The sequence below is a fragment of the Podarcis liolepis genome (genome assembly GCF_965112155.1).
Source record: "Podarcis liolepis genome assembly, chromosome: 16".
Classification (NCBI taxonomy): Eukaryota; Metazoa; Chordata; class Lepidosauria; order Squamata; family Lacertidae; genus Podarcis; species Podarcis liolepis.
Genome location: NC_139567.1, coordinates 11,315,237 through 11,332,612, shown reverse-complemented (window position 1 = coordinate 11,332,612; position 17,376 = coordinate 11,315,237). Strand labels below are relative to the sequence as shown.

Sequence of the window (17,376 nt, the reverse complement as noted above, 5' to 3'; positions counted from 1 at the left end):
CCCGGGGCCTTAGGCTGCCTACCCATGGACTAGATGATCCTCATAGTCCCTTCCAACTCTGTGATTCTGTGATCTATTAACTGATATTAGCTGTGCTTCCAGCATTGTAGATGATCCTTGGGGTACCTTCGAACTCTACAACTCTTTGATTACAAGCCCCAAATATGCATGTGTCAAAGGTCAGGGTAAAGAGGTGTGTCTTTAGCTTACGATGAAAACTAGGTGAGGTGCACATCCATGGGGAAGGAAATCCACCACTTAGGGGTTGCCACATATAATTCCCTCTTCTGGGCTGTCTCTCACCATCTGAGATCAGTGGAACTACCAAAAGGATATCTTCTGTTGATATTGATACCTGGGAGGAATCTGTAGGGAAGGAGTCAAACTTTCATGACTTTAAAAAGTTAGTGGAGATAGGAATATTAGGGAATGAAATTAAAAAGAAGGATACGAAGTTATTTAGGTATGCAGTGACAGCAGCTACAATTTTGATGGCCCAGAAATGGAAACAGGAAGAAATGCCGACGAGGGAAGAATGGAGAATGAAATTGATGGAATATGCAGAAATGGACGAATTAACGGGAAAAATTCGGAACCAACGCAATCAGAGATTCATCGAGGACTAGAATAAATTTACAGAGTATATCAAAAATTTATGTGAGGAGCAATTAACGCTTGTTGGCTTTCAAGAAGCTCTGTGAAAATGATTGGTAGAAATGTTGCTTAAAAGATATGATAAGATTAAGATTGTTAAAGCGCAATATAAATTTAAGAAATGTGAGTAATTGTGATAATATGGAAAATTGCCAGATAGGCTGAGGGAAGTCTAAAAGATGTATATGTTAGAAATGGATGTTAAATATGGATAGAATGTATATTGTGAGTTGCTCTGGCTTGCCAGAAGCAGCTTAGTCATGCTGGCCACATGACCCGGAAGCTGTACGCTGGCTCCCTCGGCCAATAAAGCAAGATGAGCACCGCAACCCCAGAGTCAGCCACGACTGGACCTAATGGTCAGGGGTCCCGTTACCTTTACCTTTTCAGCATTCGGGTTCCAAAACGTTTGTCAACGGAGACATTCGAGAACTGAGGTATCACTGTGTTTTCTGTGCAAGTACAAATGAAGCTCTGCATCTGGGCAGCTGTAAAGAGATACTGCCTTTTGCATTGTTCCTGAACGAGGGTACAGAGCCTTGTGCACAGCATCCTATTGTATTGCTGCTGTTCTTAGCTTGTGCTGTTCTTTCATTGTTTGGCTTTAATTTCTCTTCTTTTGTATTACTCTCTGGATGGCTGCATTTAGTTGCTTGTTTTTAATTTGTGTGGGCTCTTTGAATGGGTAGTATGCAAACATTTTTAAATAAATTTCTTTTTTAAAAAAACTTGTATACATGGAGACTGGAGAGGATAGATGTGTGTAGCTCAGGAGCAGTGACTGAGGACACAATCCCATGCGCCACACACACACACACACACACACACACACACACACACACACACAACCCATTCCCCAAACGTATGAAAAGAGCCAGTGTCATTTCCCAGATGTGTGAGTAGGACTTCTTCTTCATCACAGTTTCCCTGTATGTAGTTCTCCATGCTAGCATCTGCCTTTACACTCCCCCTGCCAGATACTTTTCTCAAGGATGTTCCTTTCCCTTCTCCTCTCCAGACCCCAGTTTTCAACAGTCAGTCAATAATGTGTGGCCAATATGTTCAATTCTCATTGGTCAGTTTTTTGACGGCCCCTCCCCCTTAGGAGTTCCTTCTAATTATTATTATTTTGTCCTTCTGCAAAGCTTGGGATTGCTCCAAAACTGCTAATGCCACTCACTTGAGCACAGGTGACAGTGTTTTGGTTACATGATCAATGGCAGTGGAAATAAAGGAAATGGTGGACCTCATCCACAGCATAAGTGAATTGTGTTTATCTGTGAAAATGACATTGTGTTTCCCTTTTCTCTTTAGACATCCTCTCTTCCCCCTCCTGACCCTGCTGTTTGAGAAATGTGAGCAGGCAACGCAAGGCTCAGAGTGCATCACTTCTGCCAGCTTTGATGTCGACATTGAGAATTTTGTACACCAGCAAGAACAAGAGCACAAACCATTCTTCAGCGATGACCCTGAGCTCGACAACCTGGTAATGGTTTTGCCCGGACCAGTTAGTCATGGAGTGTTGAACATTCTCAAGGGAAGATAGGTAGATAGATGATCAATGGGTAGGTAGGTAGAGTGGGGGTGGGGCAAAAAGAGAGGGTAGGGAAAATGGTAGTGGAAAACTAGATATGAGGGAGACTTTTGATTCAAAATGCACACTACAGTAAAGTGTGCATACACTGGTGAAAATAACATAGAAAAACACATTATATTATGGGAAATTGCTTTGCAAAAATGTGTAGTTTAGGCAAAATTGCATATAAGCAAATTTGTGCAAGGAGAAATTTGCACCGGAAGGCTTGTGAATTTTCACGAGAAATTTGCAAACTGGTTTCAAAATGTGGAGAACAGAACTTAAGAATGGACAAATGAGAAACTAAGAGAAACAGAAAACTGGCAGGTTCTGCCATTTCTTTGGTTGACTTTTCTGATGACTTTTGAGGGCGCTATAAGAGGCAGAGAGCTTTTATTTTTAATTTTCAGCAGTTAGAGACAGCAGCGCAGACACTTACTTTTAAACATTACTCCTCTGCCATTCCTGCCTTAACCAGTTTTTGTCCGCAGTTCCCATGGAGGCAGCAGTCCTCTGTCACGGGTCATCTCACCCCACATTTCATCTGAGGAAGGATGCTACTGTCCTCCTTCAGATGCATTGCAGGGCAAGATGGTCCCTAAGGGAGGGAGGCTGCCAGCCGCCATGGGAAAGCAGCAGCAGCAGAAGAAACTGTTTAAAAGAAAGAGAGGAGTGGGGTGAGTTTGCTTTAGTTATGCCATTGCGTGATTTTTGTGGACGAGCACTTTTAGTACATTTGCTTCATTTTAATAGGCATTTATTTATTTAAGGCATTTATATGGCGATTAACCATTAGCATTTCTAAGTGGTGTACATAAAAATAAACCACACAGAGAATAAAACTATAAAAAAATCATCATAAAACTGAGCATAAAACCTGAACACTACATTAAAATGCCTGCTGGAATAAGAAAGCCTTAGTCGTGATCCTGAAGTTCAGCAAGGAGGGCACCTAACTTAGTTGGGCAGAAGATCCACAGCTTTGGCCCCACAACGTTGAACACAATATACAATGTTGTGCGTTGTCCCTTTAAATTGCTTTAGGAATCCTTTTGCGCGCCGAGGTCCCCAAGCCACTCCCCAATAACTCACACATCACACATCAATTTTGTTTAAGGTTTTTGGTATGATTTTGGCCACAATTTTATTTAAATACACACATGTGAGTGGTTGCTTAGGCATTGGTTACGACTATCTGTCCTTGCCCCAGGGACAGAACTGACTTCCGGATTCCAGCGGAAGCCAGTCAGGGAAACAATATTGGGGAGAAATGAAGCTGGGCATCAGTCCCTCACTTCTCACCCGCATGCTCCTGGGGGCTTGCACTGCCCAAGTCCAATGCCAGGGACTAGGACGAAAAGGATGGCAAGCCCCTGGATTCCTTTAACGGAATTCCCTCTCAGCACCACCATTGGAGGGGTAGGCACTTACGCCTCCACCAACCAATTTTAACCAATGCCTAACCGCCAACCTTACAAGTTGTGACGATTTGCTATGCAGTAGGCAAAAACCAAATGGCACCAGCCAATCAGCCAAATGGACAAAATTCCTACCAGGCCCCTGCCTCAAAAGCAGACAACCCCATGGCAGGCATAGCAAGGTCAAGCAAACAACGCCCCCCCCCCAATTCAGGGAGGGTGGGCGGGTGATCCGGTCCAAGCAGCCAAGAGCTGGGCATCCAGCATTTAAAATCTCTGTCCCCTCCTCCAAATTGGCAACAAGAAAATCTCCCCAGAGACCCAATTTAACCAATCCCTGCCTGGGTCTCTCCAAACATCCGCCCAGCAACGGTGGGGTGGCCTGTAGGCCCCCACCGCAACATGTGCTCTCTGTTAGGGAGAAGACGTTTTGTTTGAGGCAGTATGTACATTTAATAGAGCTAATCCATTTTGGAAAAGGAGAAACCTCTGACCGTGCTGCTTGGCTAACACCAAGGAAACTCAGGTTGGGCTGCTGGAATAAGTTAGGCCATTTGAGGAAACGTGCATGTGTCTTGTTTTTGCATAACAGAGTCTGCTTCTAAGAACCAGGAGTCATTCATGGGGGCTGCCTTCTTGGGAGGATAGGATCAGTTACGTTAGGAGAATAGTTACGCTTGGGAATTGACATTTTTGAGAAGGAAATAGCCAATCTGTGCCTAAAGGGAGAACGCCTCTGGCATTTATTTAGCTCTACCAATAGTTCCTTTGGAGAATAGCCTTATATTACAAGGAATCATTAAGGAAGCCTCGCAGCCCAAAGGGATTGTGAAACCATGGACTCTTCCACATGACCTATGTATTGAGCGTTCATTCTGATTTGCTTGCACAAAGCTTATGCGGAGGTTAGATGAGCTCCAGCCTTTATTGAGCCTCCATTTTGATTTGTTTACGGGGCAGTGTGCATTCATCTTCATTTGCTTGCAGAGTGTATATTTGGTTTCCTGTTAGCCATCCACGCATCCCACTCTCCAGTGCATCTCACACATCACTTTGCAAAACCACAAAAAGTCCAGTTCTTCGTTGCCAGGGTGACAGAGCCATTTAATCCACTTTAATTGTGCAAACCCAAAGTTCCAGTATGTGCTTCCGTCCCTTCCACAAAATACTGACCACCTGGAGGTATCCCTTGCCAGTTGCAGATACCCTAGATCTATGTCTATGGCTGGCTGTGTGTATATGTACTTATTGTTGTTGTTTAGTCGTATCCAACTCTTCGTGACCCCATGGACCAGAGCACGCCAGGCACTCCTGTCTTCCACTGCCTCCCGCAGTTTGGTCAGACTCATGCTGGTAGCTTCGAGAACACTGTCCAACCATCTCGTCCTCTGTCATCCCCTTCTCCTTGTGCCCTCAGTCTTTCCCAACATCAAGGTCTTTTCTAGGGAGTCTTCTCTTCTCATGAGGTGGCCAAAGTATTGGAGCCTCAGCTTCAGGATCTGTCCTTCCAGTGAGCACTCAGGGCTGATTTCCTTAAGAATGGAGAGGTTTGCTCTTCTTGCAGTCCATGGGACTCTCAAGAGTCTCCTCCAACACCATAATTCAAAAGCATCAATTCTTCAGCGAATAGCCTTCTTTATGGTCCAGCTCTCACTTCCATACATCACTGCTGGGAAAACCATAGCTTTAACTATACAGACCTTTGTTGGCAAGGTGATGTCTCTGCTTTTTAAGATGCTGTCTAGGTTTGTCATTGCTTTTCTCCCAAGAACCTGTACTTATTACAGGTGTTGTAATAATAATTAATGGCAAGAATCACCTAGCCTCAGCAAAATGGTATTTACAGCCACTGTCTTACATGCTAATAGTTCACGGTTTCAGAAAATCCTGGCTAGCAAAGCTAACGTTAACTGTCGGCCATCTTCTTAAGTTTCCATATTACAGCTTCATAATATCAAGCTCTGCTTGGTCAAACCCAGCGTCCCTCCACTCCACAGCAAATGTTACATATCTTGGGTGATGTGGTTGGTGTGATATGAGAAATATTTAAAGGACACACAGACAATAATTTTGCATACACAGATCCCCATGTAAACGTCGGATTGTGTTGATAACGTGATATCAGTTAAAATGTTATGGCTGAAAAATGTAAATAATGGTGTCTCTTCTGCATGATTATTGCCACGAGGGCAAGACTCTGGCATCTGGTTTTGAAAATACAGCCCCACCTAATGCAGGCATCTTGCTCAAGCTTCGTAGGTCTGCATCTGGTCAGTCCCTGGTTGGGAGGCTGCCTGGGAATGCTGTTCATGTTGCTTTGAGTTCATTGACAGAAGAAGGGGAATGTATGGGTGATAAATACCTTGAAAAGTGCCACCCAGAGCATAACATGAGCAGATCCTGCTGACTCTGGCCATTGGCCCATCTAGTCCAGCTTCCTGTTCTCACTGTGGCCAGCCAGACTCTCATGGAAAGCCTGCAAGCAGGACCTGAGGAGAAGCAAAACTCTGCCACCTCGAAACTGGCATTCAAAGGGATACTTCGCATAGTAATGATGTTCCCTGCACATAGGTAATGGCTGCCTGATTTGCATAATTAGTGCATAGTTATCTCTCTTAGGTACTCTTTGCAAATCCATGCATTGTGATTGGCCAGCCCCATTATTACCCAAATAGAGCACGTAGCTTTGAATAGTTATAGCATTGTGAACGGCTCAGTAGCCGCGCTGCAAATATGCTGATAATTCCTTTAACTGTCTAGTATAATCCTGTCTTCCAGCCTTTCTGTCTCTTTAGGGTCTGACGGCACATTTGCCACCTCAGCTTCTAGGCCACCTTTAGGAGAAGAACCCCCCACAAAGAAATCTTAAGTGGACTTTAAATAGTAATAAATACCAAGAAGGAAGTTTGCAAAAAAAAAGAAGGGGGAAAAGGCATTAACCTGCATAATATGACCAAGCACTTAATTCTTTATCATCCCCCCCCAACTTTTCTCTTGACTCTCTTCAAAATTTCTGTTAGGTTTCACGTTACCTAGAGGGCACTCAACTTTTGCCCTGTGCATTCTAGGCACAAGCCCAAGCTTTCCTGGTCCATGTTCGAGAATGGCAGGGGAAGGCTGCTCTTTGCTGCTGAACTGGAGCAAACAGCAGTTGGAGCAAACAGGTTTTCTGCGGATAGCTCTTTACTCTGATTCAGTGCTAAAGAACAGACTTTTGCAGGGGGAGCACCAAGGCAGGAAGAAAGGCTCTCAGGCATGGACCTTGGAAAGCCCAGACCTGTACCAATAAATGCAAAGGTGAGTGCGGATGAGCCGAGAGATGTCTTATATTTGGTCACGCTCATGTCCACATTCAGAGCAGAGTGTCATGGCAGTGAAAGTGGACACATAATAAGCACATAAGAGCCTTACGGGGTCAGATCAAGATCCATCAAGCCAAGCATCTTGTTTTTCACAGTGGTAAACCAGATACTCCTAGGAAGATGGTGATGGTGGTGGCGATTTGCTGTTTACAACTGAGTCTCAAAGCAACTTACAAATACAAGGAGACTTGCACAAGTATTTGAAAGACAAAAATGCCATAAAATTGACAAAACAGTAAAATGCAGACAAGCTAAAAGTATTTGCCCTTCCAACATCAATGGCAAGGGAAACATTCTACTCCACCCCAGTAAAAGCTGAATGCCAGAAGGGGCCACAGGTTATCCCACATTAATATCCAAAAATCTGGCAGAACAGGAACATATTTGCCTGCTGCTTAAAAGTGGGCATTGTTGGCAGCAGGTGTGTTTTCTTATTTATTATTTTACATACCGTTTGATTGTAAAACAACAACAAGCTCAACAAGAAGAAAACTCTGGAATCATCTGTAAAAGGAGTCAAAAACAACTATTTAAAACATTCAGAAATAGTTGAGCTAAGAACTAGATTAGAATACACATCAACATTCCACATTTATGGATAGGCTTGCCTAAACAAAGATGTTATCAGCAGGCGCCGAAAAGAGTACAGTGGTACCTCAGGTTAAGAACTTAATTCGTTCTGGAGGTCTGTTCTTAACCTGAAACTGTTCTTAGCCTGAGGTACCACTTTAGCTAATGGAGCCGCCGTGCCGCTGCCGCACAATTTCTGTTCTCATCCTGAAGCAAAGTTCTAACCCGGGGTACTATTTCTGGGTTAGCGGAGTCTGGAACCTGAAGCATCTATAACCTGAAGTGTCTGTAACCCGAGGTACCACTGCACAGTGAAGGCACATGCCTTCTGTCAACAGTCAGGGAGTTTCAAAGTATGGATGCTGCCACACTGAAAGATTGATTTCAGTGGAACAAGTATTACCGTATGTGGCAACTGTAAGCAGTGCCAGGTCAAAGCAGTTGAGATGAGGGATGGGATAAGTCCATGTTGCAAGTAAACTGGTCCCAAGCTGTCAAGGGCTTCCTATAGTAGTGGAAATCAGCCCTGAGTGCTGAAGGAAATCAGCCCTGAGTGCTCACTGGAAGGACAGATCGTGAAACTGAGGCCCCAATACTTTGGCCACCTCATGAGAAGAGAAGACTCCCTGGAAAAGACCCTGATGTTGGGAAAGATGGAGGGCACAAGGAGAAGGGGATGACAGAGGACGAGATGGCTGGACAGTGTTCTCAAAGCTACCAGCATGAGTTTGACCAAACTGCAGGAGGCAGTGGAAGACAGAAGTGCCTGGCGTGCTCTGGTCCATGGGGTCACGAAGAGTCGGACACGACTAAATGACTAAACAACAACAACATATTAGTGGTAAAAACCTTGAACTTGGCCTGGTAAGAAATCAGCAGGTCTCTGAGCACAGGTGTTATTTGCTGATGGGGTCTCACTCCTGTCAGCAACTGTGCTGCAAGCGTTCTGCACTCAACGCAGCTTCTGGATTAAGCATAAGGGAAGCCCCACGTAGAGCGCATTGTAGAGATCCAATCTTGAAAGCAACTGCAGCATGAGAGCATTCCACAATTTTGCAACTTCAACCCACGATGAGCAACTTTCAGTTGAAGGTACTTTGCCACCGGATCTCTTGTCTTCATATCCAAAGCACGTGATGAGCAGAAGGATCTTGGCCCTTCCTGCAAACCAGAAAGAAGACCTACAATCCTTAGATCTGGGACAAGGAGGTGAGTAATATTCTTGTGCGTTGAGAACATTGATCATTTTAAAGCAGCTGTGATTTTTTTCATTCTCGGCTTCCCGTTTTTCATTTTGATGCATATGACAGTTTATTTATTTTGTTATTTTTTCCAGGCTACAGTGGTATGGAGGCTTCCTTCGGTGAAATTGACAGGAATGGGGCTTGGAGGAGACCACAATGGGTTAAACGCCTGGGCTTCTGTCTTCCTTTGTTTTGAGAGATTGTCTGCAGAGTATAACCAGCTTGTTGCGACTGCCTCCTGCTATTTTTGCACAGATTATATTAAAGTTCACCGTTCTTATATCAGCATCCCGTGTCATTTATCCAAGGGATTCCGTGTCAAAGTGAAAGCTGTGCCAATGAATTCAGGAGCATTGCAAGGCGCTGCCGTCTTCCCATGAGGCCGGCTGGATCCATTCCTTGCCGTCACTTGAACTCGCTGCAATACATCTGTGGGACATAATTAAATGCAATAAATAGGAGAAAGCCCTTGGCACCAGCCTGCCAGGTTGCTGCTTGAACATTTCCATGCCTAGAAAACATGTCATCCCATCTTCTCGCACCCCCTGGAATGCCCAGCCATTGCACCAGGGCATTCGAGATAAGACATAGGCACCAACCCTGGATTTCTTCGGCTTCGAAGCATTAGCAGTATAGGAAATACACTTACTCCTTACTGAGCACCATTGATTCTGCAGAAGTAAACAGCCGTCCAGCCATCGCCACCAGTGTGTTAGGATATGGAGCAGCTTTGAGAGACGGAATGGTATTTTGCTTAAAGCAAAACGATCCCACAAAATGACTAATAGCTCAGTTGTTTTCATGTGTTTCTTGCTGCAATGGCATTCCCTGCGACTCGCACTGATGTGGCTTGAGCTTCTGCATAGGAAGTTGCTTTCCACTGATACATCCACCCCGGGATTGTCTAAACATGGATGAGGAACCTGTGGCCCTTCAGGTGTTATTGGACTCCATCTCCCATCAGCCCCAGCTACATTGGCCAGTGATCAGGGATGAAGGGAGTTGTCGTCGAACTATTCTGACTGGCAGTGGTTCTTCAGGGCAGAGGTCTGTCCTATCACCAGCTTCCTAATCCTTTTAGCTGGAGATACCTGAGATAGAGATACCTGGGATCTTGAAATGAAACTTTATTTGTGTTAACCATTGGCCATAGCAATAAAAGGGCATTATGATGTACACAAAACATCAGGAGTGGCCGCCAGGACCACATAACACTGGTCCTGAGAGATCTGCATTGGCTCCCAGTACGTTTCTGAGCACAATTCAAAGTGTTGGTGCTGACCTTTAAAGCCCTAAATGGCCTTGGTCCTGTACAGTGGTACCTCAGGTTACATACGCTTCAGGTTACAGATGCTTCAGGTTACAGACTCCAGTAACCCAGAAATGGTTCCCTAAGGTTAAGAACTTTGCTTCAGGATGAGAACAGAAATCGTGTTCCAGCGCAGCGGCAGCTGGAGGCCCCATTAGCTAAAGTGGTGCTTCAGGTTAAGAACAGACCTCCAGAACGAATTAAGTACTTAACCCGAGGTACCACTGTATAAAAAATGAGAGAAGCCGCTCAAATACTGTTAAAAATCAATGTGAATATTCAGTGTGGTTGGTGTGTGTCTCTGGTCTTCAACCACAAATCGACAGGCATGCCACTGATAGCTGAGCTGGTAGAGCATGAGACTTGAAATATGGGGGGGGGGGTGGAATAGATTACCCTTGTGTTCCCTTCCAATTCTACAAGACTGATTCTACAACCCAAATGAAGCTCGCAGATGACAGGTGGTGACAATTTGGGAATCCCTGTTTTAGTGCATTTTTAATTTTTTAATTTTTAATTTAATGAATTCATATATCACCCTATACCTGGGGGTCTCAGGGTGGTTTACAGAATAAAATCAAGATATAAAACCACAAAATATATAATCAAAATAAAAACAAGAATCCAATAGGCCCCCCCCAAAAAAAAAACACATTTTAAAAGGGCATAGGATGTCAATCAAATCAACCAAAGGCCTGATTAAAAAGGAACATTTTTGCCTGGCACCTAAAGGTGTATAGTGAAGGCGGTAGGGGAAATTCCTTGGGGAGAGCATTCCATAGACAGGGAGCCACTTCAGAGAAGGCCCTGTTCTCGTATTGCCACCCTCTGGACCTCTCAAGTAGGAGGCACTACTACTACTACTACTACACACACACACACACACACACACATATATATATATATATATATATATATATATATATATATATATATAAATAATTTTTTGCAATTTCCCCATACATAGTAAATGCTGAGTGCTAATTTCATTAATATGTGCACTTTTATGTACACACCCAAGTACAGGGTTTCCCAAACTTGGGTTGCCAGCTGGTTTTGGACTACAACTCCCATCATTCCTAGCTCCCAGGACCAATGGTCAGGGATGATGGGAGTTGTAGTCCAAAAACAGCTGGAGACCCACGTTTGGGAAACACTGGACTAGTATTATGCATTTTTGTACAAAATTTTTGGTTGCATCAGAAAATTTGGTGAAGCGTGAATTTTGAAGGATAGCAGTATTTTGGTTCACGTGCTTTTTCAGGAAGTACAAATTATATAGGTTCATATTAAAATGCAAAGTGAACCAAATCGCTCCATCCCTAACTATCAATGAATCCAGACAATACTGGGTTATGCAGACTCAGTATAAGATATTTTTATCATTATCATTCTATCACACGTTCCTCTTATTGGCTCATTTTCCCGCTGGGTCACAGTTTGGTCGGAATTCCGCAAGAAATGGCTCCATCTAAGACAGGCTGTAGCAAATACGGTTTTTCCCCAAAGTTTGTTTGTTGTATCTACAAAATTTTAATGCTACTAATCCTATGTAAATTGTCCACCACTGCTGACGGCAAAGAGGAGATGAAAAGGCCAGCGACATTAAGCATCATTAGAATAAGAATCATGTATTCCTCACAGGCGAGATGCACATAATTAGAAATTAGAAAAAGGTCAGATCTTGCCATTATCAACTCAATCAGCTGCTGAGTGCCACACAGTCAATTAATTCAGCATCTGTATTTTTTACAACCCCGCGCACGTATTCCATCGGACTGTAACTCTTTATCCGGACAGATATACTGCTCAGCGAAGCAGGGACATAAAATGAGAGACCCCAAGCAAATGAGCTGAGATAATTGAGAGATTTATTTTACATACACACACATGTATATGTCAAGTCTTCGTGCCTTTGCCCTTGAATGCTGACTTTCAGGAAAGCAGATAGTTGGATGGACGCGCCAGGCTGACAGAGCATTCCTTGAGGACTTTTATTATTATCATTCATTTATGTTACTTATTACATTTTTATCTTGCCCCTTCCTCCCAAGGAGCTCAGGGTGGCCTTTGTGGTTCCTCCGGCCTGCATTTCATTCTCACAACAAGCCTGCGAAGTAGGATAGATTGAAGCAGGCTTCCTCAACCTCGGCGCTCCAGATGTTTTTTGGCCTACAACTCCCATGATCCCTAGCTAGCAGGACCAGTGGTCAGGGATGATGGGAATTGTAGTCTCAAAACATCTGGAGGGACGAGGTTGAGGAAGCCTGGGTAGAAGGATGGTGATTGCTGATTTGAAACCAGCACTCATTCCAGTCCAGCACTCAATTTGCTCAATAAGTGTGTGTGTGTGTGTGTGTGTGTGTGTGTGTGTGTGTAATAGAATTGTGAGACAACCTGTTTGTTCAGAAAAAGCTGTCACTACTGCTTCTTCTCCACTCCTCTCAGGGCAAGATGGTCCTTCAGTTTTTTCCCTCCAACTTTATCGGTCAGACTATTTCCCCATGTAATCATTAAAATTAAAATAACGCTTACCAAAAAAAAAAAAAAACCATACACAAATTTTATACAACTTGATGTTACCTTTCTTTTCTTTTTTTGGTGATACAAATCCTCTTTTCCTTTCCTTTTCTGACAATGCATTAGTGTCAATCCTAAGTGGGAGGCAACGAATCGAATACACATTAGTTTGCCTCAACCTGTGAAATTTCATGGATTCTTAATAAGTGCATAGGGTGACCTTTGAAGCACGTTTAAAGCACAAGCCGCCTCCTCCACAATAACCCCGGGAACTGTAGTTTATCCCCCACAGAGCTGCAATTCCCAGCACCCTTAACAAAGTACAGTCCCAGTGTATGGTGTGAATAAGACCGAAGTGTGTGTGTTGGGAGACAGACAGATAAAAATCCAAGGTTGCATTCAGCTAACCTCTACTCAGAGTAGACCCACTTATAATTAGCCATGTAGTAATTTCAGGCTAGACAGCATCTTAAAAAGCAAAGATATCACCTTGCCCACAAAAATCTGTACAGTGGTACCTCAGGTTACAAATGCTTCAGGTTACATACGCTTCAGGTTACACACTCCACTAACCCAGAAATAGTGCTTCAGGTTAAGAAGTTGCCCAGAGTGGCTGGGGAAGCCTTGCCAGATGGGCAGGGTATTATTATTAATAATAATAATAATAGTAATAATAATACAGTGGTACCTTGGGTTACAGACGCTTCAGGTTACAGACGCTTCAGGTTACAGATTCCGCTAACCCAGAAATAGTACCTCGGGTTAAGAACTTTGCTTCAGGTTGAGAACAGAAATCGGGCTCCGGCGGCGTGGCAGCAGCAGGAGGTCCCATTAGCTAAAGTGGTGCTTCAGGTTAAGAACAGTTTCAGGTTAAGAACAGCCCTCCGGAATGAATTAAATACTTAACATGAGGTACCATTGTATAGTTAAAGCTATGGTTTTGCCAGTAGTGATGTATGGAAGTGAGAACTGGACCCATAAAGAAGGCTGATCGCCGAAGAATGGATGCTTTTGAATTATGGTGCTGGAGGAGACTCTTGAGAGTCCCATGGACTGCAAGAAGATCAAACCTATCCATTCTGAAGGAAATCAGCCCTGAGTGCTCACTGGAAGGACTGATCCTGAAGCTGAGACTCCAATACTTTGACCACCTCATGAGAAGAGAAGACTCCCTGGAAAAGACCCTGATGTTGGGAAAGATGGAGGGCACAAGGAGAAGGGGACGGCAGAGGACGAGATGGTTGGATAGTGTTCTCGAAGCTACCAGCATGAGTTTGACCAAACTGCAGGAGGCAGTGGAAGACAGAAGTGGCTGGCATGCTCTGGTCCATGGGGTCACAAAGAGTCGGACATGACTAAACGACTAAACAACAACAACATATTAGTTTCCGTGAGCTAGTGATTCTTGGATGTGGCTCCAGAAAGGGCCTGTAGTCAGTGGGGTTTTTTGAGGGGGGTGCCAGTACTGCATACCCTTGCAGATTTTAATTTGTCCAGATTTTAATTTGTCTGAATTAATTTGAAGATGTATTTTAATTAATTGATGCCTGTTTTTATGTATACTGTGTTATTTATATGATGTTAGCTGCTCTGAGCCCAGCTTTGGCCATATTATTATTATTATTATTATTATTATTATTATTATTATTATGTGCCCCCCAGAAAAAGCCCTGCCCGTAGTCATCATTTCCTGCTTTCTACCGAATCACGCATGTACACACATACAACTGAATCACACACATGCATGCGTGCGCATGAGCTCACACGCTCTCCCCGTCCAAAATCCAAAATGGCAACTATGCTATCATGGTTTCCATAGGAAAGGCCCAGTAAGCAGTACTTCTCCTAAAGGTAAAGGGACCCCTGACCATTAGGTCCAGTTGCAGACGACTCTGGGGTTGCGGCGCTCATCTCGCTTTATTGGCCGAGGGAGCTTCCGGGTCATGTGGCCAGCATGACTAAGCCGCTTCTGGCGAACCAGAGCAGCACACGGAAACGCCGTTTACCTTCCCGCCGGATCAGTACCTATTTATCTACTTGCACATTGATGCGCTTTTGAACTGCTAGGTTGAACTGGTAGCTGGGACCGAGCAACGGGAGCTCACCCTGTTGTGGAGATTTGAACCGCCAACCTTCTGATCGGCAAGTCCTAGGCTCTGTGGTTTAACCCACAGCGCCACCCGTGTCCCTCTAGTACTGCTCCTACATCCTGCCAAAGGCATCCCAGCTCACCCCATCTGCGTCGCTTTGCTCCTTCCTGTCATCTGTAAAAAATGAACAATGGCGTACAGGAGTGCTTCAGCAGTTCCCATTCAAGGGACAAGCCCCATCCAAGCTGCAGCTGCAACGGACTCCCAGGAGGTTTTTTTTTTGGGGGGGGGGCTGTGTCATCACTTTAATCTCAACAATGCTCTATAGAGTAGAGCAGGGAATGAGAGGAATTTGCCCCCTATCTGATCCTGGGTTGCTATGCTTCTGATTAACCTTTTGCCTTTCTGTGTTTGTCAATTCCCCCATACACACACACACAGACACACACACACACACACACCCGTGCCCTTTCCTCCTGCCTCCCTTCTGTCTTTGTGATTCGATTTGGAAAGCCTTCAGTGTGCATTAGGAGAGAAAAACACCTCCTTATCTTCAGGTCATCCTCATCACTGCCCAGCGCTTCCGCTGCTTCTTTCCCTGAGGGTAGACACCCGTTGGCAAAGAGCAAAAAGGGGGTGTCCCTGTTTGTGCTGGACGCCTTCCCTAATTGTACCATGGCAAGCTCCCTAGCAGACTAGAGGGCCATCCCAAGTTAATTTGCATAGTCGTCTTACCCATGAGCAGCCTGTGACTAATAGTTTGTAAAGGTGGCCACTAAAATTAGCAAGTTGAAAAAGTGCTTTGAAATTTAAAGACTCTTTGTTACATAAAAAAGCAGATTTATTGCCCTGTGGTGAATAGCTGGGATTTTATATATTATTCAAGATTTTGAGCCGGGGCTGTAAAACGTACGGTCTCAGTTCCATGCATGGAATGTTTTATGTGTAAATTTTTTAACATTTGTGGGGTATATTTTACTGAGGCCAAGGCTTTGCTCATGGGAGAGCTTACAGGCATGTTTCCACACTCCAGCCTTGTTAGGCAGAGTGGCCAGCTGAGAATAATCAGGGACGCTTTTGCATAGAACACTTACAGCTGGGTCCCAAAAGCACTCCAGGAGCGAGATGCTGAGTTTTGCAAATGGAGCTTCTGGTGTTTTTGGCCTGCTTAGACGACAGAAACATCCATTTTAAAACATGGATGCAATACCTGGTTCAGATCAATGGGAAACCATGGTTGCCTGCCACACAAGGGAGCCATGAAAGAGCATACTCTCCGCTCCCCTACCTTCTCTTTCGCATGCCAAACATCTTTGCTTCCAGTTTTAAACTGGAATTTAAGTGCAATTCTCCCAGCATGTCCAAACTCGAGAAAGGAAGCATGGTTTGTTAAAGCTATAGTTTAGGAGCCAGCTGGAGTCAGAAACCGTGGTTTGATTCTGGCTTGCTCTTACTGACTATTGTTTAAAGCAGGGATGACTGAACATGTAATCCTCCAGGAGGCTTTTGTGGTCCCCTGAGATTCTTCCAAAATTTATTTTAAAATTAGGAAATTATAAATCACTTCCAGTATTTGTTGCCCTTCAAATGCCCCCCCTTTCCATTTTGAAACATTGTAGCTATCCAGCTAAGTTATAAAAAAATGTCCAGTGGCACCTTAAGGTAAAGGTAAAGGGACCCCTGACCATTAGGGCCAGTCGTGGCCGACTCTGGGGTTGTGGCGCTCTTCTTGCTTTACTGGCTGAGGGAGCCGGCGTACAGCTTCCGGGTCATGTGGCCAGCATGACTAAGCTGCTTCTGGTGAACCAGAGCAGCGCACGGAAATGCTGCTTACCTTCCCACCGGAGCAGTACCTATTTATCTACTTACACTTTGACGTGCTTTTGAACTGCTAGGTTGGCAGGAGCAGGGACCGAGCAACGGGAGCTCACCCTGTCGCAGGGATTTGAACCGCCGACCTACTGATCGGCAAGTCCTAGGCTCTGTGGTTTAACCCACAGCGCCACCCGCGTCCCTATTGCATGTGTACACAGTGATAAACAATACCATATATTGCTGGCCAAGCGACATGCTTTTCATGCAGAATGCCCATGGTTTAGTTCCTCGTACGAAGTGATAGGAAAAACCAAGCCTTGCATGAGATTATGGAGATTTGCTACTGGAACAGACAGCACTGGACTAGATAAGGCAGCATCCTATGAGGGTTAGTTCATTGTGAAGTATGGTCACAGCTCCCTGGTAGAACACATGCAGAAGATCCCAGGTGTCCACAGATCAGCAAGTCCTAGGCTCTGTGATTTAACCCACAGCGCAACCCGCATCCCTCTGTGGCACCTTAGAGACCAACTAAGTTTGTTCTTGGTATAATCTTTCGTATGTATGCACACTTCTTCAGATACCGATTTTTTATATTTTTATATATATTTTGACTGCGTCAGACTAATAAGGCTACCTACCTGCAGCTAAGTTATACTCAGAGTAGACCCTTTGACATTAATGAACCTAAGTTAGCCATGTAGATTAACTTCAGTAGGTCTACAACTAGCATTGGATACAATCTATAGCCTTTTCAGTGACTGCACCTACGTTTGCAATCTACTGCGGAGAATGGATCAGATTGCTCCTATGCGCAT

General features: G+C 44.4%; 1 protein-coding gene across 7 annotated transcripts in view; it reads left to right on the top strand.

Annotated features, from left to right (window-relative positions):
• PKNOX2 (PBX/knotted 1 homeobox 2) overlaps positions 1-17,376 on the top strand; it is a 416,847-nt gene that overhangs the window by 326,285 nt on the left and 73,186 nt on the right. For all 7 annotated transcript variants that reach the window (XM_083480587.1, XM_083480583.1, XM_083480589.1 and 4 more), the window contains one exon: positions 1,969-2,140. In XM_083480587.1, coding sequence (XP_083336713.1) covers positions 1,969-2,140 — 172 coding nt within the window. The remainder of the gene's footprint in view (positions 1-1,968; positions 2,141-17,376) is intronic.